Source organism: Mauremys mutica, unplaced genomic scaffold (genome assembly GCF_020497125.1).
Source record: "Mauremys mutica isolate MM-2020 ecotype Southern unplaced genomic scaffold, ASM2049712v1 Super-Scaffold_328, whole genome shotgun sequence".
Taxonomy (NCBI): Eukaryota; Metazoa; Chordata; order Testudines; family Geoemydidae; genus Mauremys; species Mauremys mutica.
Genome location: NW_025423357.1, coordinates 263054 through 288959, shown reverse-complemented (window position 1 = coordinate 288959; position 25906 = coordinate 263054). Strand labels below are relative to the sequence as shown.

At 69.3% G+C, this 25906-nt stretch overlaps 4 protein-coding genes across 4 annotated transcripts; 1 reads left to right on the top strand and 3 right to left on the bottom strand.

Moving 5' to 3' along the window:
• Positions 1–1563: 1563 nt before the first annotated feature.
• LOC123361572 (transmembrane 4 L6 family member 5-like) lies at positions 1564–5206 on the bottom strand. The gene is made up of 5 exons (XM_045001556.1): positions 4536–5206; positions 4391–4456; positions 4039–4205; positions 3174–3375; positions 1564–2190 (listed from the first exon to the last, which is right to left on the bottom strand). The coding sequence occupies exons 1-5, from the start codon at positions 4716–4718 to the stop codon at positions 2176–2178; spliced, it is 633 nt and encodes a 210-aa protein (XP_044857491.1). The 5' UTR covers positions 4719–5206; the 3' UTR covers positions 1564–2175.
• A 2798-nt stretch (positions 5207–8004) lies between these two features.
• On the bottom strand, positions 8005–9334 carry MBLAC1 (metallo-beta-lactamase domain containing 1). The gene is made up of 2 exons (XM_045001555.1): positions 9280–9334; positions 8005–8822 (listed from the first exon to the last, which is right to left on the bottom strand). Exon 2 carries the CDS (start codon positions 8707–8709, stop codon positions 8035–8037), a length of 675 nt encoding a protein of 224 aa, XP_044857490.1. The 5' UTR covers positions 8710–8822; positions 9280–9334; the 3' UTR covers positions 8005–8034.
• Positions 9335–12948: 3614 nt separating this feature from the next.
• Positions 12949–17683, bottom strand: CNPY4 (canopy FGF signaling regulator 4). The gene is made up of 6 exons (XM_045001553.1): positions 17520–17683; positions 16219–16345; positions 14918–15014; positions 14292–14414; positions 13658–13775; positions 12949–13358 (listed from the first exon to the last, which is right to left on the bottom strand). The coding sequence occupies exons 1-6, from the start codon at positions 17614–17616 to the stop codon at positions 13225–13227; spliced, it is 696 nt and encodes a 231-aa protein (XP_044857488.1). The 5' UTR covers positions 17617–17683; the 3' UTR covers positions 12949–13224.
• Positions 17684–18308: 625 nt separating this feature from the next.
• Positions 18309–25630, top strand: TAF6 (TATA-box binding protein associated factor 6). Its single transcript, XM_045001536.1, has 15 exons — positions 18309–18326; positions 19131–19339; positions 19642–19728; positions 20355–20508; positions 20617–20673; positions 21147–21266; positions 21761–21903; positions 22014–22091; positions 22234–22335; positions 22505–22687; positions 22810–22884; positions 23018–23143; positions 23601–23774; positions 24151–24348; positions 24969–25630. Exons 2-15 carry the CDS (start codon positions 19184–19186, stop codon positions 25350–25352), a joined length of 2037 nt encoding a protein of 678 aa, XP_044857471.1. The 5' UTR covers positions 18309–18326; positions 19131–19183; the 3' UTR covers positions 25353–25630.
• The last annotated feature ends 276 nt before the right edge of the window (positions 25631–25906 follow it).

Here is a 25906-nt window from a genome sequence, read left to right as displayed (position 1 = left end):
AGCTGGCTCTGGGGTGGGCGCAGGCTGTTCGTACAGGGATCCCCGGTGCGGAGATGCGGCTGGCTCTGGGGTGGGGCGCAGGCTGTTCGTACAGGGATCCCCGGTGCGGAGATGCGGCTGGCTCTGGGGTGAGGGTGGGGCATGGGGCCGGCTCACCCCCCCGTGATTCCCTGTGACAATCCCAGACAAGGAGACAGGTGGAGGTTTGTCCAGAGCAGAGGCCGCAGTTCCCCGCTCCGCCCCCAGGGGCGCCAGCTCCCCACGGCCCCTTGGGTTTATTCGGGGCGGCTGGTGACACGGGGTAGGGGGGTGCTTGGTGCGTTGCACGGGCGGCACAGACTGTAGGGGCGACACTGTCTGTAAGCTCTGCGTCCCCGTGATCCCAGGCAGAGCTGGTCCCGGATGCCTGGGTTCCTGGGCGTGACGGGCAGGGAGGGCTCTGGAGGGGGTGGGCGGTCGTGCCGCAGCTCCTCAGGTCGCGCTGGCGGCTCTTCGGCTCAGTACTGGGTTTGCTGGAAACAGGGAACAAAGGGGGTGAAATCTCCCCAGAGAGTCCCTATGGAGCCCCTTCCCCGCCCTCTGCATCCCCTGGCATGGAGGTGCAGCTGGCTCTGGGGTGGGGCGCGGGCCATTTGTACAGAGACCCCTCGCCAGTGCAGAGATGCGGCTGGCTCTGGGGTGGGGCGCGGGCCATTTGTACAGAGACCCCTCGCCAGAGCAGAGGTGCGGCTGGCTCTGGGGTGGGGCGCAGGATGTTCGTACAGGGATCCCCGGTGCGGAGATGCGGCTGGCTCTGGGCTGGGGCGCAGGCTGTTCGTACAGGGATCCCCGGTGCGGAGGTGCGGCTGGCTCTGGGGTGGGGCGCGGGGGCCGTTCGTACAGGGATCCCCGGTGCGGAGGTGCGGCTGGCTCTGGGGTGGGGCGCGGGGGCCGTTCGTACAGGGATCCCCGGTCCGGAGGTGCGGCTGGCTCTGGGGTGGGGCGCAGGCTGTTCGTACAGGGATCCCCGGTGCGGAGATGCGGCTGGCTCTGGGGTGGGGCGCAGGGCCCGTTCGTACAGGGATCCCCGGTGCGGAGGTGCGGCTGGCTCTGGGGTGGGGCGCGGGGGCCGTTCGTACAGGGATCCCCGGTGCGGAGGTGCGGCTGGCTCTGGGCTGGGGCGCAGGCTGTTCGTACAGGGATCCCCGGTGCGGAGGTGCAGCTGGCTCTGGGGTGGGGAGCAGGGCCCGTTCGTACAGGGATCCCCGGTGCGGAGGTGCGGCTGGCTCTGGGGTGGGGCGCGGGGGCCGTTCGTACAGGGATCCCCGGTGCGGAGGTGCGGCTGGCTCTGGGGTGGGGCGCTGGGCCCGTTCGTACAGGGATCCCCGGTGCGGAGGTGCGGCTGGCTCTGGGGTGGGGCGCGGGGGCCGTTCGTACAGGGATCCCCGGTGCGGAGGTGCGGCTGGCTCTGGGGTGGGGCGCGGGGGCCGTTCATACAGGGATCCCCGGTCCGGAGGTGCAGCTGGCTCTGGGGTGGGGCGTGGGGGCCGTTCGTACAGGGATCCCCGCTGCGGAGATGCGGCTGGCTCTGGGGTGGGGCGCAGGCTGTTCGTACAGGGATCCGCGGTGCAGAGGTGCGGCTGGCTCTGGGGTGGGGCGCGGGGGCCGTTCGTACAGGGATCCCCGGTGCGGAGGTGCAGCTGGCTCTGGGGTGGGGCGCAGGCTGTTCGTACAGGGATCCCCGGTGCGGAGATGCGGCTGGCTCTGGGGTGGGGCGCAGGCTGTTCGTACAGGGATCCCCGGTGCGGAGATGCGGCTGGCTCTGGGGTGAGGGTGGGGCATGGGGCCGGCTCACCCCCCCGTGATTCCCTGTGACAATCCCAGACAAGGAGACAGGTGGAGGTTTGTCCAGAGCAGAGGCCGCAGTTCCCCGCTCCGCCCCCAGGGGCGCCAGCTCCCCACGGCCCCTTGGGTTTATTCGGGGCGGCTGGTGACACGGGGTAGGGGGGTGCTTGGTGCGTTGCACGGGCGGCACAGACTGTAGGGGCGACACTGTCTGTAAGCTCTGCGTCCCCGTGATCCCAGGCAGAGCTGGTCCCGGATGCCTGGGTTCCTGGGCGTGACGGGCAGGGAGGGCTCTGGAGGGGGTGGGCGGTCGTGCCGCAGCTCCTCAGGTCGCGCTGGCGGCTCTTCGGCTCAGTACTGGGTTTGCTGGAAACAGGGAACAAAGGGGGTGAAATCTCCCCAGAGAGTCCCTATGGAGCCCCTTCCCCGCCCTCTGCATCCCCTGGCATGGAGGTGCAGCTGGCTCTGGGGTGGGGCGCGGGCCATTTGTACAGAGACCCCTCGCCAGTGCAGAGATGCGGCTGGCTCTGGGGTGGGGCGCGGGCCATTTGTACAGAGACCCCTCGCCAGAGCAGAGGTGCGGCTGGCTCTGGGGTGGGGCGCAGGATGTTCGTACAGGGATCCCCGGTGCGGAGATGCGGCTGGCTCTGGGCTGGGGCGCAGGCTGTTCGTACAGGGATCCCCGGTGCGGAGGTGCGGCTGGCTCTGGGGTGGGGCGCGGGGGCCGTTCGTACAGGGATCCCCGGTGCGGAGGTGCGGCTGGCTCTGGGGTGGGGCGCGGGGGCCGTTCGTACAGGGATCCCCGGTCCGGAGGTGCGGCTGGCTCTGGGGTGGGGCGCAGGCTGTTCGTACAGGGATCCCCGGTGCGGAGATGCGGCTGGCTCTGGGGTGGGGCGCAGGGCCCGTTCGTACAGGGATCCCCGGTGCGGAGGTGCGGCTGGCTCTGGGGTGGGGCGCGGGGGCCGTTCGTACAGGGATCCCCGGTGCGGAGGTGCGGCTGGCTCTGGGCTGGGGCGCAGGCTGTTCGTACAGGGATCCCCGGTGCGGAGGTGCAGCTGGCTCTGGGGTGGGGAGCAGGGCCCGTTCGTACAGGGATCCCCGGTGCGGAGGTGCGGCTGGCTCTGGGGTGGGGCGCGGGGGCCGTTCGTACAGGGATCCCCGGTGCGGAGGTGCGGCTGGCTCTGGGGTGGGGCGCAGGGCCCGTTCGTACAGGGATCCCCGGTGCGGAGGTGCGGCTGGCTCTGGGGTGGGGCGCGGGGGCCGTTCTTACAGGGATCCCCGGTGCGGAGGTGCGGCTGGCTCTGGGGTGAGGGTGGGGCATGGGGCCGGCTCGGCTGTGGGGGTCTCACCTTGGGGTCCCTGGCCTGTTTCTTGTTGCAGGTCCCGCAGAGGCAGCCGAAGAGGCCGTTCAGCACCTGCACCCCGCAGAGCAGCAGCTCCAGCAGCGCCGCCGCCAGCACCAGGGAGAAGAGGATCACGTTGAACTGGACCACGCCGGGCGGGTTCACACACGTGTCCCACGTCGAGGTGTTGAACAGGTAGCTCTGCTTGCTGCACGGACAGAGAGGGGCTGGCCAGGTGCTCCCGGCCTGGGGCCCCTCGACCCCGAGCCGCTGCCCCCCGGCCTGGTGCCCCTCGACCCCGAGCTGCTACCCCCCGGCTCTGCCGGAGCCCCTCGACCCCGAGCCGCTGCCCCCCGGCCTGGTGCCCCTCGACCCCGAGCCGCTGCCTCCCGGCCTGGTGCCCCTCGACCCCGAGCCGCTGCCCCCCGGCCTGGGGCCCCTCGACCCCGAGCCGCTGCCCCCCAGCTCTGCCGGAGCCCCTGGACCCCGAGCCACTGCCCCCCGCCTCTGCCGGAGCCCCTCGACCCCGAGCCGCTGCCCCCCGGCCTGGTGCCCCTCGACCCCGAGCCGCTGCCCCCCGGCCTGGGGCCCCTCGACCCCGAGCCGCTGCCCCCCGGCCTGGGGCCCCTCAACCCCGAGCCGCTGCCCCCAGCTCTGCCGGAGCCCCTGGACCCCGAGCCCCCGCTGCCCCCCGGCTCTCCCAGAGCCCCTGGACTCCGCCCCGCCCCCCCAGCTCTGCCAGTGCCCCCTGACCCACAGGCCCGCAGCTCTGCCAGGCCTGCCCCCCCCCCCCGGCTCTGCCGGTTCCCCCCAACCCGCCGCCCCCTGGCTCTGCCGGGTTCCCCCAACTCGCCGCCCGCTGCCGTCCCACCTGAGCTCCTCGTGGGTGCTGAGGAAGGGCTGTCCCCATGTGCCGAGGCTGCCGTTGGACTCCCGCACCTGGCACAGCGGCCCGTTCACCAGCCCCAGGGCGGAGATGCTCACGGCGTAGACAGAACCGGCCACCCCCACCAGGGCGAAGAGGATGGACAGGAACATCTGGGGGAGGGGGGACCCCGTTAGTGCTGGGGAGCAGGTGCGGAGGGGGGACCCCGCTAGGGCCACGGGCGAGGGGACGCTCGTCGGAGGAGGGTGGGAGCAAAGACCCTGTTGGGGACGAGCCTCAGCTCCCAGCGGTGGGGAGAGACTGGGGGGCAGTGGGGGGGCAGTGGGGGGTCGCTCACCCCACAGCGGTTCCCGCAGCAGCCCTGCCGGCCGGTCGCCTGGATGTGGATCGCTGGGATCAGGATCTGGGGAGAGAGAGAGTCAGTGGGGCAGGCCCCAGCCCTCCTGCCCCCCGTCCAGCCCCCCCCCCAGCCCCGGGCTCACCATGGCGCCGCCCCCGACGAGGCCCCCCAGGTACAGCACCTCGGGGGTGAGCAGCCGGCCCCCGCCCTTCACGTACTGGGTGTCCCAGTCGGGGAAGCAGAGCAGCAGGTTGCAGACGATGCAGGTCAGGGCCAGGGGCCAGAGCCCCACGCCCACCACCCGGGAGCACTTCCCTGTGCACATCGCGCCCACTGGCGGGGGGGCGGCGGGGCCTGGGAGTTATATACCCGGGGGGGGCCCCGGAGAGCCCCGCCCCCGCCCCACCCCGCCCGCTGGAGTTTGCTCCCGGGGCAGACACCTGGCACGCGGGCTGGGGTGAGCGGAGGGGAGGGGTTTGCGCTGGTAGGCTCGCCACCGGGCGGGGGGTGTTAGCAGGGGAGGGTGTTATTGTAGGGTCTCACTGCGGTAAGAGGCCGGGCAGGGCAGACTGGGCAGCGTAGGGTCCCTCGGTGGGGGGGGGGTGTTATTGTAGGGTCTCACTGCGGTAAGACACCTGGTGGTGCAGATGGGGCAGCGTAGGGTCTGGGGGGGGGATGTTATTGTAGGGTCTCATTGCAGTTAGACACCTGGTGGTGCAGATGGGGCAGCGTAGGGTCTGGCGGGGGATGTTATTGTAGGGTCTCAGCAGTGGGGCCGGGACTCTACCATCATGGGTGGCTAGTGTTCCCTTCCCCCCCCAGCTGGCCCCGGGAGGTCCCTGCCCGTCCCTGCTATCGCATCGCCCCACCCCAGCTCCAAGGCCACCGGCGATGGAGGGAGAACCCAGGAGTCCTGGCTCCCCCCCCCCCCGCTCTAACCACCAGCCCCCACTTCCCTCCCAGAACCAGGGAGAGAACCCAGGAGTCCTGGCTCCCAGCCCCCCTGCTCTAACCCACCAGCCCCCACTCCCCTCCCAGAGCCGGGCAAAGAACCCAGGAGTCCTGGCTCCCAGCCCCCCCTGCTCTGATCCACCAGCCCCCCTCCTCTCCCAGAGCTGGGGAGAGAACCCAGGAGTCCTGGCTCCCAGCCCCCCTGCTCTAACCCACCAGCCCCCACTGCCCTCCCAGAGCCGGGCAAAGAACCCAGGAGTCCTGGCTCCCAGCCCCCCCTGCTCTGACCCACCAGCCCCCCTCCTCTCCCAGAGCTGGGGAGAGAACCCAGGAGTCCTGGCTCCCAGCCCCCCTGCTCTAACCCACCAGCCCCCACTGCCCTCCCAGAGCCGGGGAGAGAACCCAGGAGTCCTGGCTCCTAGCCAAAGGGGGGGTGGTGGATTGGGCTGGGGGTGTCACGGGGGAGTTTTCTTGGGATGGCTGCACTGGTGGGGGGAGAGCAGGGGGTGACATTACTCGAGGGGCCAGGAGGGGCTGGGGGAGACGCTGGAGGGGGGTTTCAGTTGGGGGCTGGCTGGGGAACCAGAGGAGCCCCCAGGCTGGGGTCTGGCCTCCCTGCCCCCCAGAGGGACCCGGCTGTACCTACAAGCCCTGCTTGGGACTGGGCTCTTGTCGGCTAATAAACCTTCTGTGTTACTGGCCTCCTGAGTGTCCCGGTGAATCGCAGGAACTGGGGGTGCGGGGCCCTGACCCCCCTCCCCGCTCTGTGCGGTGATGTGGGGCTGGATCTCTTACGCAGGTGGCGGGGGTGGTGCCAGGTGGTGCCAGCCGCCCGTGTCCTTGAGCCATAAACCATCACGAGGGTCATTAATAGCTCAGGGCATCGATCGGCGCTATCAGCAGTGACACATGCAGCCCGGGCAGCGCCGGCACCTGGGAACCCCCCCGGCCTGGTGCAGACAGCGGCCAGCTCTGGGGCGGGGCGGCCGGTTACCCAGGGACCCCTCGCTGGGACGCAGCCACCTCTGGGGCAGGCTGGCCGGGGACACGGGGACCCCTCGCCCAGCGCTGAGATGCGGCCACCTCTGGGGCGGGGCGGCCGGTTACCCAGGGACCCCTCGCCCAGCGCTGAGATGCAGCCACCTCTGGGGCGGGGCGGCCGGTTAGCTAGGGACCCCTCGCCCGGCGCTGAGATGCAGCCACCTCTGGGGCGGGGCGGCCGGTGACCCAGGGACCCCTCGCCCGGCGCTGAGATGCGGCCACCTGTGGGGCGGGGCGGCCGGTTACCCAGGGACCCCTTGCCCGGCGCTGAGATGCAGCCACCTCTGGGGTGGGGCGGCCGGTTACACGGGGACCCCTCGCCCGGGGCTGAGATGTGCCCATCTCTGGGGCGGGGCGGCTGGAGACAGGAGGACCCCTTGTGCCGGAGCAGGGAGCGGGCGGATTTGCCCTTGGCAGGTTGCAGGGAGTTACAGTGGGGATGAGTAAATGACCTGTGCTGCACCCTGTCATGGCTGGTGGTGGTCCAGGTGGCAAGGGACTCGGTGAGGGGGCACTCACGCCAGCGGCCGGCGCGTCGGGCTAACATCCAAGGTATCGTGACAGCGGCTATTGGCCGTGGCGGGGTCCGGCGTATTCCGGGTTGCTCTCTGAAGCGCCCCGTGGCGCGTTGAAGGGGTGTTTGGAGAACGACACCCGCGATGCTGTGACTGACACGGCGCACGCCAAGCGTAAGCTGGTGACAGCCATGGCTGCGGGGAGCGCTCTGAATCCCAGGGGTTGGGGGGAGAGAGCTGCTGGGGGGGGTTGTTTCAGTTTGGGGCTGGGGGGTGCGGTGCAGGGAATCCCAAGCTGGGAACGAAGCTCCCTGCACCCGCAGAAGGGCCAGTTTGAGGGGTCCTGGGTGTGCCCACAAGCTCTGCTGTATCCTGCCTTCCTGTGTCCAATAAACCTGTTTTACTGGCTGGCTGAGAGTCATTGTGAGTCCCAGGAAGAGGGGTGCAGGGGCGGACTCCCCCACACTCCGTGACACCCCTTGCCCGGACACAGCCACCTCTGGGGCAGGGCGGCCGGTTACCCGGGGACCCCTCGCCCGGCGCTGAGATGCAGCCACCTCTGGGGCGGGGCGGCCGGTTACCCAGGGACCCCTCGCCCGGCGCTGAGACGCAGCCACCTCTGAGGCGGGGCGGCCGGTTACCCGGGGACCCCTCGCCCCGCGCTGAGACGCGGCCACCTCTGAGGCGGGGCGGCCGGTTACCCGGGGACCCCTCGCCCGGCGCTGAGACGCGGCCACCTCTGGGGCGGGGCGGCTGGTTACCCGGGGACCCCTCGCCCGGCGCTGAGATGCGGCCACCTCTGGGGCGGGGCGGCCGGTTACCCGGGGACCCCTCGCCCGGCGCTGAGATGCAGCTGTCCATAATGGGGTCCAGTCCCCCGTTCTCTCTGGCTGTACCAGAAAGGGGTCTGGCCAGTGTGTGGGGTGAACCCACGGAGTGGCTGCCCTCTGAGCTTGTGCTGCTGCTCCCGGGCCTCCCCTGCTGATCGTGGCAGCCCCCCCTGCCCCCCTGCAGCGATCCTGGGGGCTGTGGGTCTCCCCACCTCCCCTCTGGCTGCGTTTCGGGTGCCGTCTCCGCGAAATGACCCCCATAAGAGGCAGCGCCGGGGGTGGCCAAGCTGGGTTTATTTGCGGCTCAGTGGGGCCCAGGGGGCGTCTCCCCCCCGGCGCTGCCCCCCGCCCGCAGCACGCGGAAGGGGGGCCCATGGCCGGGGATCACCACGTCGGCCAGCGCCAGCGCCTGCCGGCGGCTCCGCTCCTGCTGGGCGGGGTCCTCGCTCAGGGCCTGCCAGACGCCCTCGTCCTGCTCCCGCTCGAACAGGTCCCCGGCCACCAGCACCGTGCCCAGGGCCGTGCCCCGCACCAGCACGCTGGTGTGGGCGGCCGTGTGGCCGGGCGTGGGCAGCACCTCCACGTGGCCCGGGTCGATGGGGTAGGGGGTGCCGCCCCCCAGGCCGTGGGGCAGGTAGAGCCCCTCGCCCCGGCTGAGGTCGAAGCCCACCAGCAGCGTGGCGCCGGGGAAGAGGTTGAGGTTGCCAGCGTGGTCGGAGTGGCCGTGGGTGCAGACCACGTGGGAGACGTCCCCCGGGGCCACCCCCTGGGCCGCCAGCAGCCCCAGCAGCCGCTCCCGCCCCCAGGGCCCCCCCGTGTCCACCAGGGTGAGCCGGGGCCCCCGCAGCAGCGTGACGGAGCCGTCGGCCTGGGTGGAGCCGTCCGGGAGTGCCCGGCTGTAGCCCTCCTGCAGCACCACCACCTCGTAGGGGGCGCCGGGGATCCGGGACAGGCCCAGGGGGGCCCCCGGCAGGCTCATGGCCTGGGGGGGGCGCGGGGTCCTCCGAGGGCGGAGCTCAGAAAGTCCCGGGGGTCGCTGGGGGTCCCGAGTCTTCGCCGGACGGTGCCCCCCTCCTGGGGCCTGCTCCTGCCCTAGAGAGAGAGATATGGGGGGGGGAACGTGAGAGGCTGCAGGACCCTGTGCCGAGTCACCCCCGCCTCACTCCTGTTAGAGCCCTCCTGACCCCCCCCGCTCCCCCGTAACCCCATCTTCCCCCAGCCAGACCCCCCCAGTGACCCCATCCCCCCCAGCCAGACCCCCCCCGCCCTGCTCCCCCATCTCCCCCCAGCCAGACCCCCCCCTGCCCTGCTCCCCCCAGTGGCCCCATCTCCCCCCAGCCAGACCCCCCTGCCCTGCTCCCCCCAGCCAGACACCCCCAGTGACCCCATCTCCCCCCAGCCAGACCCCCCCCTGCCCTGCTCCCCCCGTGACCCCCAGATCCCCCACAGCCAGACCCCCCCCCCCCCCGCCCTGCTCCCCCCCAGTGACCCCCAGCTCCCCCCAGCCAGACCCCCCCCCATTTAACCCTTAGGATAGGCTCGTCCGTACGGAAATAGCTTCTGGGAGCCGCCAGGTTGGGGGGGGGGCAGGACCATACCGGAAGTGAATGACAGGAAGCCAACTATGACCTGAGCGGAAGTGATTCCGTCCTGGGCGCTGCCATATTGGCTGCAGAAGTTCCCCAAACAAGCGGCCTGACGCGCAGGAACTGCTCTGTGCAATACCCTGCGTGGCCACACGGTGTCACTGTAGCTCCATGCAGGAAATGGCCTGTGCATTACCCTGCGTGGCCACACGGTGTCACTCTTGCTCCGTTAGAAATTCTCTGTGCAATACCATGCATGGCCACACAGTGTCACTGTTTCTCTGAGAGAAATGCTCTGTGTATTACCCTGTGTGGCCACACGGTGTCACTGTAGCTCCACACAGGAACTGCTCTGTGCAATACCTGGCGTGGCCACACGGTGTCACTGTTGCGCCATGCAGGAAATGCTCTGTGCATTACCCTGCATGGCCACACGGTGTCACTGTTGCTCTGACAGAAATGCTCTGTGCATTACCCTGCGTGGCCACACGGTGTCACTGTTGCTCCATGCGTGAAATGCTCTGTGCATTACCCTGCGTGGCCACACGGTGTCACTCTTGCTGCGTTAGAAATTCTCTGTGCAATACCATGCGTGGCCACATGGTGTCACTGTTGCGCTGACAGAAATGCTCTGTGCAATACCCTGCATGGCCACACGGTGTCACTCTTACTCCGTTAGAAATTCTCTGTGCATTACCCTGCGTGGCCACACGGGGTCACTGTTCCTCTGAGATAAATGCTCTGTGCATTACCCTGCGTGGCCACACGGGGTCACTGTGGCTCCATAACGGTCTCGGTAGCCCCTCCGCCGGCTCCTTACCGGAAGTTAGCACCTGGGCGCCGCCATCTTGAAACTGGCTCTGCGGGGGGCGGCATGGGCCGATGGGCGCCGCCATGTTGGAAACACGGCGCTGGACGGGTAGCGCCGAGGGACAGGAATATTCAAATTAACAGAAACTCTTTCGCGGCGTTTCGTGCCCCCGAGGTGCAGACGGGGCTGCGGCCATTCGCCCTGGGGACCACCCCGGCCCTGGCCCTGCCCCCCCCCCCCCGTGCAGCCCTTATTATCTCCCCGCTCTCCAACGGCCTCACCCCCGCCCTCAACCCCTCGATGGTTGCGCCCGTAGGCGGGGCCCATACAAAACCGGAAATGGCTCCCGGGCGCCATACTGGGAGGCCGGAAGCGACAGGTGGGCGCCGCCATTTTGGAAGAGGCAGCACAGGCGGAAGTGAATCCATAGACGCCGCCGTTTTTTACCTCACCGGAAGCGATCCTATTCAGGGCGCCGCCATGTTGGCAGCCCTCACCGGAAGTTAGCAACTGGGCGCCGCCATATTGAAAGTGGTCTTTACGTGGGTGCAGGGCGCCGCCATGTTGGGAACACGGGGTTGGACGGGGAGCGCCGAGGGACAAAAATATTAATAAACTCAAAACGCCTTCGCAGAGTTTAGTTTCCCCCCTCTGCCCCCAGAGGGGGCGGCTCTTAAGCCTGGTGCCCCCCCTGCCCCCCCCCACAGGGCGTCTCGCTTGAGCCCCTCCCCCATGACCCCAAATTCCCCCTCCTGACCCCTCCCCCACACAACTGCGGCCCAACTGGAGGTGGGGGAGGGTTACGTCCCCCCTGCACCTAGAGCTGCCTCGACCCCCCTCCTGCCCCCAACCCGCCCCACAGCCCAGCTCCCCCCTGTGCCCCCAACCCCCCTCCTTCCCCCCCACAGCCCAGCTCCCCCCCGTGTCCCCCTCCTGCCCCCCCACAGCCCAGCTCCCCCCACCCCAACTGCCCTCCTGCCCCCAACCTCCCTCCTACCCCCCCTCACAGCCCAGCTCCCCCCACCCCCAACTCCCTGCTGCCCCCCAACCTCCCTCATGCCCCCAACCCGCCCCACAGCCCAGCTCCCCCCTGTGCCCCCAACCCCCCTCCTCCCCCCCCCCACAGCCCAGCTCCCCCAACTCCCTCCCACCCCACAACCTCCCTTCTGTCCCCAACCTCCCCCACAGCCCAGCTCCCCCCTGTGCCCCCAACCCCCCTCCTGCCCCCTCTTCCAGCCCAGCTCCCCCTGCCCCCAACCTTGCTGCTGCCCCCCCTTACAGCCCAGCTCCCTCCCACCCCCTCCAACCTCCCTGCCCCCAAACCTCCCTCACAGGGCAGCTGCCCCCTGCCCCCCAAACCCTCCTCCTGTCCCCCCAACAGCTCAGCTCCCCCTTTCTCCCCAACCCCTCTCCTGCCCCATACGGCATAGCTCCCTAACTCCCCTTCTGCCCCCCATGCCCCCAACCCCCACAGCCCAGCTCCCCCGTGCCCCCAACCCCTCTCCTGCACCCCCATACAGCCAAGCTCCCCCTGCCTTCCTGTGACACATGGCTGGAAAGGGTTAAACATCCTGCCAAATAAATAACCCACAGAAGATATGTGGGGAGATGATGTTTGTGTATTTACATGTGACAGCGTCGACGGTCCCTGCCTCGGCTGCATTCGGGTATCACTGAAACGAATTGTGAGCAGGGGATATCGCGGCATCCGTCTCTCTTTGAGATGTGCCGTGAATGGTGGAGGAACAAGCAAATGGCCTTATGTTCATTCCTACAGCTGAGTACCGGCGTCGGGCCTGCCTCAAAGTCACCCTAATGACCTTCCGGCCCCCGAGGGACTCCCCAGAGGGGACATGAGATGGGTCTTGATCCTGTTCAGCTCAGATCTGCTTAGGCTGCACCAGGGGAAGTTTGAGTCACCTGCCTGAGGTCCCCGTTACGCTCTGAATACGAGCTTTGGCCATTGGACTATAACCTAGGAACTATTTCTAAAGGGACCCTCTGCCAGGGCAGAGCTCCCCCTCTCCGCCGTGAATCTGCGCCTCAATGGCTGGAGCTCATGTCTGTGGGTATACTGGACTGTGAACCAGAGTCTCTCGCGTTTGGTTTCTAATAAAGCTGATTTTAGTTAAGAAGAACTGGCTGCAGCGTGTACTTGGGTGATAGCCGGACTAGTCACTAACCGCGGAGGTGACGTGTCCGAGCCTTTGGGGTGGGCAGAACCTGTTCTTTTCTGTGATGGAATAAGATGTGCAGAAATTTCCATCATATTTGCCGTGGGTACCTGGCTGGGAGCCCGAGGCAGGATCGCTCCCTGGACTCCAAAGAAGCTCTTTTGTGCTGGCTGGTGAATCTATGGCTTTGGCTACACTTACACTTCAAAGCGCTGCCGCGGCAGCGCTGCCACGGCAGCGCTTTGAAGCGCTAAGTGTAGTCAAAGCACCAGCGCTGGGAGAGAGCTCTCCCAGCGCCGCAATTTGCAGCGCTGGAGAGGGTGTGTTTTCACACCCTGCTGCAGCGCTGCAAATTTGTAAGTGTAGCCAAGCCCTCAGTGTTGGAATCTCCACCAGCATTCGGGGTCTGTCTGCCCCGTTCTTTGCAGTTCACCCTGATTGAGTGACCTCAGCTGGGTCCCGACTAGGACGCTGCTCACACACCCCCAACCCCCCTCCCGCCCCCCTTTCAGACCAGCTCCCTCCTGCCCACCCAACCTCCCCTACAGCCCAGCTCTGCCACCACTTCCTTCCCCCCGCGCCCCGTCCAGCTCTCCTGACCCCCACGGGAACAAGCCAACGGCAACAAAAAAACACTTCACTGCGGCCCAGAACCCGGCATTTCTGTATAAAAACCAGAGATGGACAGACAGAGACAGAACAGACGGACAGAACGACAACGGGGCGGGGGGAAGGGGAATTCCACCCCCACCCCAGGCCGCTGTGCGTAAGGCACCGAAAAGGCAGATCCCTTCCTCCCCCCCAGTCCCCAGCAGGGCCCCCCAGTCCCCAGCAGGGCCCCCCAGCCCCTGTGGGGGAGGGTGGAGAAGGCATCCAGGGGTGTCAAAGTCCTTCCCTGTGAATGTACCAACCCGCCCCACCGCTCAGAGTTCCCTGGGGTCATGAGCTGCATGCCTGGTGGGTGGGCTGGGTTGTTCCATCGTCTCTTCCTCCGTCTCCTCCTCTTCCTGGGCTCCCTCGTCACCCTTCCTCCCTGTCCAGACCTCGCTCAGACACCCTGTGGGGGCAGAGAGTAGTTAACAGGCCTGGGGCCTCCCCTCCTCGGCTGGGGAGGCAGCTGCCTCTGGGGTGGGGCGGGAGCCAACACAACAGCGGGGGAAGGGGATTAGGCACAACAGAAAATTCGCCTGTGTGTTCAGAAAGCCCAGGCCGGGGGGGGGGGGCAGGGCGGGGCTAGCAAGGGCTGTGGGTCGGGAGTGAGGGGCACCGGCAGGGCTCGGGGGGGCAGGGGGGTGCTAGCAAGGGCTGTGGGTCGGGAGTGAAGGGCTGGGAGTGGTGGGGGGGTGGTTTACCCACCTCTCTCCCCCGGCGCCAGCACGTGCCCTTCGCACAGGAAGGCTCCCAGCGCCGTCTCCTGGTGGTGGAAGTACCAATCCTCCAGCACGGCCTCGAACTGCTCCAGCATCGTCTCGCACTGGGGGGGAGAGGGGACCCGGCCACGGGGCGGAAGGTCAGAAGGCCCCAGTAACCCCCCGGCCCGCACAGCCCAGCCCAGAGACCCCGGCCCCTGCGGCCCCCGGGGGGAAACCGGTCGCCTGTGTGTCCTGGAGAGGCGCCAGGCCGGCCTGGAAGCCACCAGGAGAAGGAGACGCCCCCCCCCCCAGCGCTGCAGAACCGGGCCCCAGGCTGATTGACCCACGTCGGGAGCGATCCGAGCCTTGCAGGGGGGTCAGCGCCGGGTCGGCCCCAGGGCGTGAGAGATGGGGGGCAGGGGGAGATCCCCCTGGCCTGGGATGCACCCCTGAGAAGCGGCCTCCTGAGCGCTGATCCTCCGCACCCACCATCGCTCCAGTGCCTCCTCCAGCTCGTCTCGCTCGTTTCTCCGGGGAATTCGTCCGGCTTCGGCTTCCGGCTGCTCGTTCTTGTTCTGACGCCGCGTGGAGTCCACTGGCTCCCCCACCCCCCGAACTCATCACCCCCCCACTCTCACCTGCTGCTTCAGCTGCGTCACCTCCACCGACGGCTCGTCCCAGAGCTCCAGGGGGATGCCCAGATCCACCTTCACCCCCTTGTTCACCAGGTTCTTCAGGGTGTTCATGGTCTGGCTCTGACCCTGCGGGGAGAGAGGAGAACCCAGGAGTCCTGGGCTACCAAACCCCTCCCTCCATTCAAACCCATCAGCCCCCACTGCCCTCCCAGAGCCGGGGAGAGAACCCAGGAGTCCTGGCTCCCAGCCCCCTCTGCTCTAACCCACCAGCCTCCACTCCCCTCCCAGAGCCAGGAGAGAACCCAGGAGTCCTGATTCCCAGCCCCCCTGCTCTAACCCACCAGCCCCCACTCCCCTCCCAGAGCCGGGGAGAGAACCCAGGAGTCCTGGCTCCCAGCCCCCCCTGCTCTGACCCACCAGTCACCACTCCCCTCCCAGAGCCAGGAGAGAACCCAGGAGTCCTGGCTCCCAGCCCCCCTGCTCTGACCCACCAGCCCCCCCTCCCCTCCCAGAGCCGGGCAGAGAACCCAGGAGTCCTGGCTCCCAGCCCCCCCTGCTCTCACCCACCAGCCCCCACTCCCCTCCCAGAGCCGGGGAGAGAACCCAGGCGTCCTGGCTCCCGGCCGTACCTTGGCATACCGCAGGCTGCCCGGGCGCTCGGCATGGACACTGTAATGCAGGAATCGCTCACACACGGTTTCTAGCGCCTCGGCCAGTCGGGTTTCCCTAGGCGGACAGAAGGGGGGGGTGAGGAGTTGGGGGACGGGCCGAATCGGGGTTGTCACAAAGTGCTTTGCTCTGCAAAGCTGAGGTCTAACCCCCCCCTCGCAGCGGGTCGGACTGGAGCCAGGATCGGGGCCCTGGGCTGGGTCCGGATCCTGGCTGGCTTGGGGTCCGGATCCCGGCGGGGAATGCGGGAGGGGCATCTCTTGAGCCAGCACCATTTTCCCCACCCAAGGAAATCGCCCCAAACAAACCAGTTTTGTGCAAAGGGTGAAATTTTCCTGGTTTTGGTCTAAAAAAAACTGAACAATTTTGGATAGAAATTTGGTTTGGTTAAAAAAATAAGATTTGCTTTTGGACGTTGGCAAAAAAAAGAAAATTCTGGGATTTGGGTAAAAAGAAAATTGGGTTTCTGGGACTCACAACACGCCGAGGGCCCAGTTCTACTGAGCGCTCGGGGGCCGGGGTGTGTGTGTGTGGGGGGGGGGGTGTTAATTCAGTCTAGGCTCTAGGACACAGGTTACGGTTCCAGGCTGTGCAGATTTTCGATACGTCTCCCTGCTGGTGTCCCCCCCCCCCCCGTCCCTGCTTGTTAAATAACCTCAGGTACGTTTACAGGGCGGACAAAGAGAGACGCCGTGTGCAGAGCGGGGGTGAGAGGCGAACGGCCAGCTGGGGTGCGCAGTGCTTTTGGGAGCAGCGAATTGAGAGGGCCACATCACAGGGACACAGGAGTCCTGGCTCCCAGCCCCCCCTGCTCTAACCCACCAGCCCCCCCCTCCCAGAGCCGGGGAGAGAACCCAGGAGTCCTGGCTCCCAGCCCCCCTGCTCTGACCCACCAGCCTCCCCTCCCAGAGCCGGGGAGAGAACCCAGGAGTCCTGGCTCCCAGCTCCCCCTGCTCTGACCCACCAGCCTCCACACCCCTCCCGGAGCCGGGGAGAGAACCCAGGAGTCCTGGCTCCCAGCCCCCCTGCTCTAACCCACCAGCCCCCACTCCCCTCCCAGAGCCGGGGAGAGAACCCAGGAGTCCTGGCTCCCAGCTCCCCCTGCTCTGACCCACCAGCCTCCACACCCCTCCCGGAGCCGGGGAGAGAACCCAGGAGTCCTGGCTCCCAGCCCCTCTGCTCTAACCCACCAGCCCCCACTCCCCTCCCAGAGCCGGGGAGAGAACCCAGGCATCCGGGACCCCAGCTCCCCCACACTTACGAGGTGTTGTATTGGATGCGTCTCTTCCGCTTGCCCGAGTCCAGCACCTGCCCCAGCTCCAGGACCTCCTTGGAGCGGCCGCTCTGCGCCAGGGTCTCCTGCAGCTCCAGGCTCAGGTACTTGCACACTGCGAGGGGTGGGGTGGGGGTGTCAGCTGCCTGCCTGGCCCATCCATGGCCACACTGCCCCATGCCCACCCACTGGGGCCGTCCCTGGTCCCTGTAGCCCCATAGGGACAGCCTGGTCACCTTTCCCACCCTACCCTGACCCAGCCAGGCCCTGCTTGGCTTGCATAGCATGGCTGTGCCTGGGCCTTGCAGCCCCTCCCTGGTCCATAGAGCCCCATATGGACCGGTCTCTATAGCTCCATATGACTATCTGGGGAGAGCTCAAGTCTGCGCCCTAAGCCAGCCTGCCCCGATTAGCTGGCACGGCCCTGCAGGCCCTGCCCCTGGTCCCCATAGCCCCATACGGGCCGGTCTCTATAGCCCCATACGGACCGGTCTCTATAGCCCCATATGACTATCTGGGGAGAGCTCAAGTCTGCGCCCTAAGCCAGCCTGCCCCGATTAGCTGGCACAGCCCTGCAGGCCCTGCCCCTGGTCCCCATAGCCCCATATGGGCCTGGTCTCTATAGCCCCATATGGACCGGTCTCTATAGCCCCATATGACTATCTGGGGAGAGCTCAAGTCTGCGCCCTAAGCCAGCCTGCCCCGATTAGCTGGCACAGCCCTGCAGGCCCTGCCCCTGGTCCCCATAGCCCCATATGGGCCTGGTCTCTATAGCCTCATATGGACCGGTCTCTATAGCCCCATATGACTATCTGGCGAGAGCTCAAGTCTGTGCCCTAAGCCAGCCTGCCCCGATTAGCTGGCACGGCCCTGGAGGCCCTGCCCCTGGTCCCCATAGCCCCATATGGGCCGGTCTCTATAGCCCCATACGGACCGGTCTCTATAGCCCCATATGACTATCTGGGGAGAGCTCAAGTCTGCGCCCTAAGCCAGCCTGCCCCAATTAGCTGGCACAGCCCTGCAGGCCCTGCCCCTGGTCCCCATAGCCCCATAAGGGCCGGTCTCTATAGCCCCATACGGACCGGTCTCTATAGCCCCATATGACTATCTGGGGAGAGCTCGTCTGCGCCCTAAACCAGCCTGCCCCGATTAGCTGGCACAGCCCTGCAGGCCCTGCCCCTGGTCCCCATAGCCCCATATGGGCCCGGTCTCTATAGCCCCATACGGACCGGTCTCTATAGCCCCAGGCAGGGGGCGTGGCCCCTTTAAGAGCTCCTCCCCCCCTTTACCTTCGCAGGGGGTGGGCCGCCTCTCATCCTCCTCCTCCTGCCCCGCCCCCTGCCCCGGCGCCCCGAGCAGCAGCAGCCCCAGCAGGGGGAGCCACATGGCTGCGCTCCCGCCCCGGCAGGGAAATAGCGGCGCTGGCCCTTTAAGGAGGAGCTGGCACCGAGCATGCGCACTCAGCGCCGGGACGCTCGGCGCATGCGCATAGACGCCTCGTTCCGTCGGGGAGGAGCGAGGCGCATGCGCAAACAGGGGGCGGGGCTGGGAAAAGCACTGTAGCCCCGCCTGGTTTAACAAAGGACCGGCACTGCGCATGCGCATCGTAAGCCAAAGGCGGGGGGGGGAATGCGCATGCGTAATAATAACATTTTTCCCCACCCCTTCAGCCCAATGTTGCGCATGCTCGGTAGAATGCACAAGCGCGCGGTACGCAGGCGCGGTCCCGGCTGTCTGGACCCACGCATGCGCATTGCAGTCTTTCCCCCATCCCGCGCTTGCGCAGTGCCCTGCCTAGGCGCCGGTCAGTCTCCGGCGCTGGCCCCTCCCCGGGGTCGCTCGGGTCCTGGCAGGGGTGTAGTGAGGGGCCGGCGGGGGCGCGGGCTCGAGGGGCGGGCAGCGGCCGGGCTCCGGGGGGATCCGGGTGCGGGATCGGGGGGGGGAGCGGACCCGGGCCCGGCGGTGTGAGCGGGGCCCGGGGCTGCCGCAGGGCGATGGGCGGGGACGGGGCATCTGCCAGGACCGGGAGGGGGCGGGGCGGGAGCAAGATGGCGGCGGCGGCGGCGGCGGGGGAGAGCGGGGAGCCGGAGTGAGACGTGAGCGGGGGGAGGCCGGCGGGGGGGGGGAGCTGCGGGGGGAGGCCGGCGGGGGGGGCGCTGGGGGGGGGGGGGGGCGGCGGGCGGGGGGGGGAGGAGCAGCGGGGGGGGGGGGAGGGCGGCGGGGGGGGAGCTGCGGGGGGAGAGGGAGGCCGGCGGGGGGGGAGGGAGCTGGAGGGGGAGGGGGAGGCCGGCGGGGGGGGAGCTGCGGGGGGAGAGGGAGGCCGGCGGGGGGGGCGCGGCGGGGGGGGAGGCGCGGGGGGGGGAGGGGGAGGCCCGGGGGGCAGGGAGCTGCGGGGGGAGGGGGAGGCCGGCGGGGGGGGGAGGAGGGGGAGGCTGGGGGGCGGGGGGGCTGGAGCTGGGGGGGGGGGGGGGCGGGGGGGAGGGAGCTGGAGGGGGAGGGGGAGGCCGGTGGGGGGGAAGGGAGCTGGAGGGGGAGGGGGAGGCCGGCGGGGGGGGAGGAGCTGCGGGGGGGAGGGGGAGGCCGGCGGGGGGGGAGGAGCTGCGGGCGGAGGGGGAGGCCGGCGGGGGGGGGGTCAGGGGGCGGGGGGGGGGGCCGGCGGGGGGGGGAGCTGCGGGGGGGAGGGGGAGGCCGGCGGGGGGGGAGGAGCTGTGGGGGGAGGGGGAGGCCGGCGGGGGGGGGGCGCGAGCTGGGCTCAGGTGGGGGCCCCTGGCCCGGGGCCTGGCCCTGGGGGCCCCGCCGGCTCCGGGTGCGCGGGAGACGCAGCCTGGCCAGGCCCCCTCCTGGGGCCGCCCCCCCCCCCCGTGGGCCCATTTCCACCCCCCCGCCCCCCCCCCCCCCTGGTGGCGGTGTCGGCGGCAGCGGGGCCCCGCGCGGGGCCAGGACCGGGACCGGGATGGCGGAGGAGAAGAAGCTGAAGCTGAGCCACACGCTGCTGCCGGCCGAGTCCATGAAGGTGATGGCGGAGGCCATGGGCATCGCCCAGGTGCCCGAGGAGACCTCCCAGCTGCTGGCCGACGAGGTCAGCTACCGCATCAAGGAGATCGCCCAGGTACGGGGCATGCGGCCCCCACGTGCGTCCTCTGCCCTGGGGGGAGCCCCTCACAACCCCCCCCCAGCCACACACTGTCCGTACCTACCCCCACCCCCAGAGAAACCCCCCCACGCCCCAGGGTGTGGCCCCATCCCGGCCCTACGAGAACCCACTCGTGCCCCCCAGCGGACCCTGCCCTCCTCCCCCGGCTCTGCTCCCACCCTCACCTTCCCAGGGGCCCTTGGGGCGAAGCAGGGCCGCCCCCTGCTGTGGTTGCCCTGCCCCCCACATGACACACACACACCCCCGTTTCCCCACAGGACGCCCTGAAGTTCATGCACATGGGCAAGCGCCGGAAGCTGACCACGGGCGACGTGGACTACGCCTTGAAACTCAAAAATGTGGAGGTAACGGGGTCGGGGGGGGGGGACCCCTGCTCCAGCCCCTGCTGCCGAGGAGCTGGTGGGGCAGGGGGCCTGCGGTGTTGGGCCTGGGGGGCTGGGGCTGGGCTGGGCCCCGTGAGCTGGTTCGGCTCCATGCCAGGGGGCCCCTTGCTCTAAGGGTTGGGTATCTCTGGCCTTAGGGGGCCGTTCCCGTCGGCCTCCCCGATGGGCCCGGGGCGTATCGTACCCGGGGCCGTTCCAGTTGGCACATAAAGCCGCGGAGCCAGGCTATGCTTGATGTGAGGCCAGGCGTGGCCTGAGGGCTTGCACAGATGAGGGGACCCCAGAGACACCTCTGTGGGGGGACCCCTTGGGGCCCCAGCCAACACTCTGTCCCGGCCTGAAGGCAGAGGGGTGGGCCGAGGTTTCATCCTTCGGCGTTTGCCTGGCGGCTGATGGGAAGCCCTGCGAGGACTGGGGGCGAGCTGCATTGATCCGACGCCGGGACAGCTGGTTAGTGACGTTCCGACCTGGCTGCGTCCGTCGCCGGATGCCCGGGCGAGCGCTCGGCTTTCGTCCCTGCTTAGCCAAACTGGCCCGTAGCGGCGCCGCGGACGTGCCTCAGAGCCGTGTCCCCCTCTCCCCCGCAGCCGCTCTACGGCTTCCACGCCCAGGAGTTCATCCCCTTCCGCTACGCCAGCGGGGGCGGGCGGGAGCTCTACTTCTACGAGGAGAAGGAAGTGGATCTGAGCGACATCATTAACACGCCGCTGCCCCGCGTCCCGCTGGACGCCTGCCTCAAAGGTGGGGGCGCCGCGGGGGGAGGGCGCTGGGGGGCGGGCGTGCCTGGAAGGGGAGGCAGGGGGGGGTTCCCCCGGGCCAGCTCTCACCCTCCTCTCCGCTTCCTTCCAGCTCACTGGCTCAGCATCGAAGGCACCCAGCCCGCCATCCCCGAGAACCCGCCCCCAGGTGAGTCGTGGATCCAGGCGTCCGGGCGCAGCGCCCGCTGTGCTGCCCCACGGGGAACCGGACCTTCTGCTTCCTCTGCATTCTGTTCTGTCTGTGCGCTTGGCTTGGCCTGGCCGGCCGGCCGCTCACCACTAGGCAACCCGACAGACGAGCTTTTCCGGGTGATGCCCGCGACGCTCCCTGGAATTGGGCTGTTCAAAAGTTTGCATGTTCCCGACAGAGAAATGCCCTTGGTGGAGCCCTGTGCCCCACCCCAGAGGTGGCTGCATCTCAGCGCCGGGCGAGGGGTCCCCGGGTAACCGGCCGCCCCACCCCAGAGGTGGCCGCATCTCAGCGCCGGGCGAGGGGTCCCTGGGTAACCGGCCGCCCCGCCCCAGAGGTGGCTGCATCTCAGCGCCGGGCGAGGGGCCCCTGTACGAACAGCCGCCCCCGCGAGGGGCTGGCTCGTGACCCGGCTCCGTGTCTCTCTCCAGCCCCCAAGGAGCAGCAGAAAGCGGAGGCTACGGAGCCGCTGAAATCCACGAAGCCCGGGCAGGAGGAGAACGGCCCCCTGAAGGGCCAGGGGCAGAGCGCAGCCGCCCCGGACGGCAAAGGTGGGCGGGGGGGCAGCAGGGCCGGGAGGGGGAGGGGCTCCTAGGGGCCTGGTGGGGGGGAGGCAGAGCTGTGTTAGCGGGGGAGGGAAGGGTGAGAGCTGTGGGGTGGCTCCATGTCAATATGGAGGGAGGCAGTTGGGGGGGAGCGACTCTGCGCTGTCTAATGCCCCCTGCCCCCCCAGGGAAGGAGAAGGAGGCCCCTGTGCTGGAGGGGGTGGGGCTATGTCCCAGGGGGTGGGGCTAGTGGGAGGAGGCGGGGCTCTGCTCACACCCTGCCCCCCCCCCAGGGAAGGAGAAGGAGGCCCCTGTGCTGGAGGGGGCGGGGCTGTGTCCCAGGGGGTGGGGCTAGTGGGTGGAGGCGGGGCTCTGCTCACACCCTGCCCCCCCAGGGAAGGAGAAGGAGGCCCCGGTGCTGGAGGGGGTGGGGCTGTGTCCCAGGGGGTGGGGCTAGTGGGTGGAGGCGGGGCTCTGCTCACACCCTGCCCCCCCCCCAGGGAAGGAGAAGAAGGCCCCGGTGCTGGAGGGGGCCCCGCTGAAGCTGAAGCCGCGCAGTATCCACGAGCTGTCGGTGGAGCAGCAGCTGTACTACAAGGAGATCACCGAGGCCTGCGTGGGCTCCTGCGAGGCCAAGAGAGCTGTGAGTGCCCCCCCCCACCCCCCCACAGAGCCCGGGCGCGCCCTTCCCCTGTGCGATAGGGCCCCCGGGCCCCCCAGCGCTGACAGGCCGCTCTCTCTCTGCCCCCCCAGGAGGCCCTGCAGAGCATCGCCACCGACCCCGGGCTCTACCAGATGTTACCTCGCTTCAGCACCTTCATCTCCGAAGGGGTAAGTGGGGGGGGCCGGGCCGAGCCCCCCAGGTGTGATCCCTGACCCCCGTCTGTCCCCTCTAGGCTGGGGGGGACCCGTGGGGGGGTGGGGAGCTGGGCCAGCCCCCCAGCGCCGTCCCCCTGACCAGGTCTCCCCCCAGGTGCGTGTGAACGTGGTGCAGAATAACCTGGCGCTGCTCATCTACCTGATGCGGATGGTGAAGGCGCTGATGGACAACCCCACCCTGTACCTGGAGAAATACGTGAGTGGCCGCCCGGACGCCGGGGTCCTGGCTCAGCTCTGGGGGCGGGGCGGGGCTGGGAGCCGGGACTCCTGGGTTCTCTTCCCTCTGTGAGCCCTGCTGGGCAGCGGGAGGCGACGGGGTCTGGGTCCTGGCAGCGGCTAACCCCTCTCCCCCTGCCCCCCCGCAGCTGCATGAGCTGATCCCGGCCGTGATGACCTGTATCGTGAGCCGGCAGCTCTGCCTGCGGCCGGACGTGGACAATCACTGGGCCCTGCGGGACTTCGCCGCCCGCCTCATCGCCCAGATCTGCAAGAACTTCAGCACCACCACCAACAACATCCAGTCCCGCATCACCAAGACCTTCACCAAGGTGGGCGGGGCCTGGGGAGAGGGGCGGGGCCTAGTACCACCGCCATTACCATTGTGTCCTGCGTCCCCAGGCCCTCTGGGGGGGCTGGGGGCGCAGGACTCACCCCGCCTTTGTCCCCGCAGAGCTGGGTGGACGAGAAGACGCCCTGGACCACGCGGTACGGCTCCATCGCCGGGCTGGCCGAGCTGGGTCACGACGTGAGTGAGACCCCCCGGGCCCGCGAGGGAGAAGGGGGCTCCCGGGGCCTGCTGGGGGGGACGGACCCTGGGGCCTGCTGCTGGGAGGGGCGGGTGTCGGGGTGGCCTCCCAGCTGACAGCTCCTCTTCCCAGGTGATCAAGACCCTGATCCTGCCGCGGCTGCAGGTGGAGGGCGAGCGGGTGCGCGCCATCGTGGAGGGGCCGGTGGTCAGCAGCATCGACAAGATCGGGGCCGACCACGTCCAGAGTCTGCTGCTGGTGAGTGCGGGGGGTGGGGGGCGTGGCCTGGTGTCAGGGGGCGTGGTCTGGAGTGGGGGGCGTGGCCTGGGGGCTCTGTATTTGGGGCTGCAACTTAGTATCCTCTTCCGACTCCCCTCCTGCTCTCAGCTTCCCTGAGGCTCCTCCTACTCTCTGTTCCTTTCTCTCTGGCTCCGCCCAGTCCATGAGGCTCCGCCCCTGTCTCATGGGCTCCTCCCCCTTCTGTTTGGTTCCTCCCCGTCAGTGAGGCTCCACCCCTTCCTGGCCCCTCCCACTTCCTGGGGTTCCACCTCTTCTCTCTGGCTCCGCCCAGTCCATGAGACGCCGCCCCTTCCTGGCCCCTCCCACAGCCTGGGGCTCCACCCCTTTCTCCTGGGCCCCTCCCACTCTCTCCACCCCCGCCTCCCTCCTGGCCTGCCAGGTTCCCGCTCACCTCTCCCCTCCGCCCGCCCCGCAGAAGCACTGCGCCCCGGTGCTGGCCAAGATCCGCCCGCCGCCCGACAACCAGGACTCGTACAAGGCCGACTACGGCTCCCTGGGCTCCCTGCTCTGCACCCACGTGGTGAAAGCCCGGGCGCAGGCCGCCATGCAGGCCCAGCAGGTCAACCGCACCACCCTCACCATCACCCAGGTACGGGGGGCGGGCGGCTGCTCGCTCTGGGGAGGGGCGGGCGGCTGGCTCTGGGGTGGGTACCTGGCTGTGGGGGGGGCAGCAGGCTCACGGGGGGACAAGGCTTGGGGTGGAACCAGCAGCGGGGAGGGGGCAGAGGATGCCATGGGGGGCAGGGAGCTGATTCTGGGGTGCGGATCCAGGTGGAGGGGGAGAGAGGTCAGTGGGAAGGGGACCTAGGAGGGGCAGGCTGGGGGGGGTTGTGGGGGGGCAGGAGGCGGGGGTTCCCGTGGGCACTGCGAGGGAGAAGGCTGTGGGGCTGAGACCCGTATTAGGGGCACGGGGAGGGCACTGGGGTGGGTTTGTCTGACCCCGTCTCTCCGTCTCCCCCCGGCAGCCCCGCCCGACGCTGACCCTGTCCCAGGCCCCCCAGGGCCCCCCGCGGGCCCCGAGCATCATCAAAGTGCCCAGCTCCATCACGCTGCCCGTGCAGACCCTGGTGTCCGGCCGCCCCTCCACCCCCACCCAGCCCTCCCCGCCCCCCACCAAGTACATTGTCATGTCCTCCGCCTCCGGCAGCAGCGCCTCCCAGCAGGTACGGGGGTCGGGGGGGGGGGAAGAGACGTTTTAGCTCCAGCGCCGTGGTCAGCTGCGGGCCTGCGCCACCCCTGCCTCAGTTTCCCCGCTCCGCAGCCCGGCTCGGCCACCCCAGCCACGCTCCCCTCCCAGCCGGGGTGTCGGGCAGGGTCGCCGGGGAGCCGCCTTCCCGCCCGGCCCTGCCCCTCGGCCCCCACATCTGCCCCTCCGGATCCCCCCTCTCGGAGCTGCCTGGTGTCCAGCCTATCAGGATCCCTGGCTTGGGGGGCAGGCTGGAAAGGGGAGAGGGGGGCTCCCCCATGTGGGTCCTGGGGGGCAGGCTGGCATGGGGGGGTGCAGGGAGGGCAGGACTCCCCCAATCTGCCCCAGGTGGATCCTGGGGGGAGGCAGGGGTGGGGGGAGGGCAGGGCTCCCCCATGGTGCCCTGGATGGGTCCTGGGGGGCAGACTGGCGTGGGGGGAGGGCAGGGCTCCCCCATGGTGCCCCAGATGGGTCCTGGGCGGCAGGCTGGCATGGGGGGAGGGCAGGGCTCCCCCATGCTGCTCCGGGTGAGTCCTGGGGGGCAGACTGGCGTGGGGGGGTCTGTCCCCGGCTGACCCCCGTGCCTGTCGTTGGCAGGTGATCACCTTCAGCAGCAGCCCGCTGGGCACGGCCAGCTCCCCCGTCAGCACCACGGCGGCCGGGGTGCAGCCCGTGGTGAAGCTGGTCTCCACGGCCCAGACGGCGCCCAGCGCCACGGTGACGGGCAGCCTGCAGAAATACATCGTGGTCTCGCTGCCCCCCCCGGGCGAGGGGGGCAAAGCGGGGGGGCCCCCCGGGGCCCAGCTCTCCCCCTCGGCCCCGCCGGGCCTGGTGCTGCCCGGCCTGGCCCCCGCCGGCGCCCCCACCATCAAGCAGGAGCCCGGCGACAGCCCCCAAGGCCCCCCCGGCACCCCCAGCCCCTTCGGCAAGGCCAATGGGGCGCAGGGGGGCCTGGCCGGGTCGCCCCAGCCCTCCCAGTGACCCCGGCCACAGGGACTCCCCGCCCCCATGGTGCCCCCGGGGCTGGGGTCGGTGATGGGGGGGGATCTGACCCCGCGCCCCGCGGCGTGTGGGGGCGGCTGCAGTGGCAGCAAAGGCCAGCGGGGGGCGCCAGAGGCTAGCGGATCGGCGTTCACCTGCAGTGCCCGGCCTGGCTGGAGTGGGGGGGTGACAAGGGGGCTGCCTCCCCCCCCTTGTACATAGCTGTGAATACCGCGCTGTAAACTGCTAACTCCCAATAAACCAGCCCTGCCCTCCTCTCTGCTGCCTGTCTGTCTCTGGGGAACCCCGGAGTCCTGGCCCCCCGCCTCCGACTCGCACGGGGCCTGTCTGCCTCCGGGGACCCCCCCCCCGAGTCCTGGCCCCCCGCCTCCGACTCGCACGGGGCCCGTCTCTGCCTCAGGGCAACCCAGGCGTCCTGGCCCCCCATCCCCGTGCTCCCATGGGGCCTGTCTGTGCTTCCGGGGAACCCAGGCGTCCTGGCCCCCATCCCCCTGCTCGCGTGAGGCCTGTCTGCCTCCGGGGACCCCCCCCCC

What these genes read in the sequence shown, in the direction of transcription:
- CNPY4 (XM_045001553.1), bottom strand. Translation starts at nt 17,616, where the DNA reads ATGTGGCTCCCCCTGCTGGGGCTGCTGCTGCTCGGGGCGCCGGGGCAG. An exon ending in GCGGCCCACCCCCTGCGAAG is followed by an intron (nt 16,346 to 17,519) that starts GTAAAGGGGGGG and finishes CACCCCTCGCAG; the next exon opens with TGTGCAAGTACCTGAGCCTG. An exon ending in GCAGCCTGCGGTATGCCAAG is followed by an intron (nt 14,415 to 14,917) that starts GTACGGCCGGGA and finishes CTCTCCCCGCAG; the next exon opens with GGTCAGAGCCAGACCATGAA.
- TAF6 (XM_045001536.1), top strand. Translation starts at nt 19,184, where the DNA reads ATGGCGGAGGAGAAGAAGCTGAAGCTGAGCCACACGCTGCTGCCGGCC. An exon ending in TGAAACTCAAAAATGTGGAG is followed by an intron (nt 19,729 to 20,354) that starts GTAACGGGGTCG and finishes TCTCCCCCGCAG; the next exon opens with CCGCTCTACGGCTTCCACGC. An exon ending in CCCTGTACCTGGAGAAATAC is followed by an intron (nt 22,336 to 22,504) that starts GTGAGTGGCCGC and finishes GCCCCCCCGCAG; the next exon opens with CTGCATGAGCTGATCCCGGC.
- LOC123361572 (XM_045001556.1), bottom strand. Translation starts at nt 4,718, where the DNA reads ATGTGCACAGGGAAGTGCTCCCGGGTGGTGGGCGTGGGGCTCTGGCCC. An exon ending in TCGTCGGGGGCGGCGCCATG is followed by an intron (nt 4,457 to 4,535) that starts GTGAGCCCGGGG and finishes CTCTCTCCCCAG; the next exon opens with ATCCTGATCCCAGCGATCCA. An exon ending in AGCACCCACGAGGAGCTCAG is followed by an intron (nt 3,376 to 4,038) that starts GTGGGACGGCAG and finishes CTGTCCGTGCAG; the next exon opens with CAAGCAGAGCTACCTGTTCA.
- MBLAC1 (XM_045001555.1), bottom strand. Translation starts at nt 8,709, where the DNA reads ATGAGCCTGCCGGGGGCCCCCCTGGGCCTGTCCCGGATCCCCGGCGCC.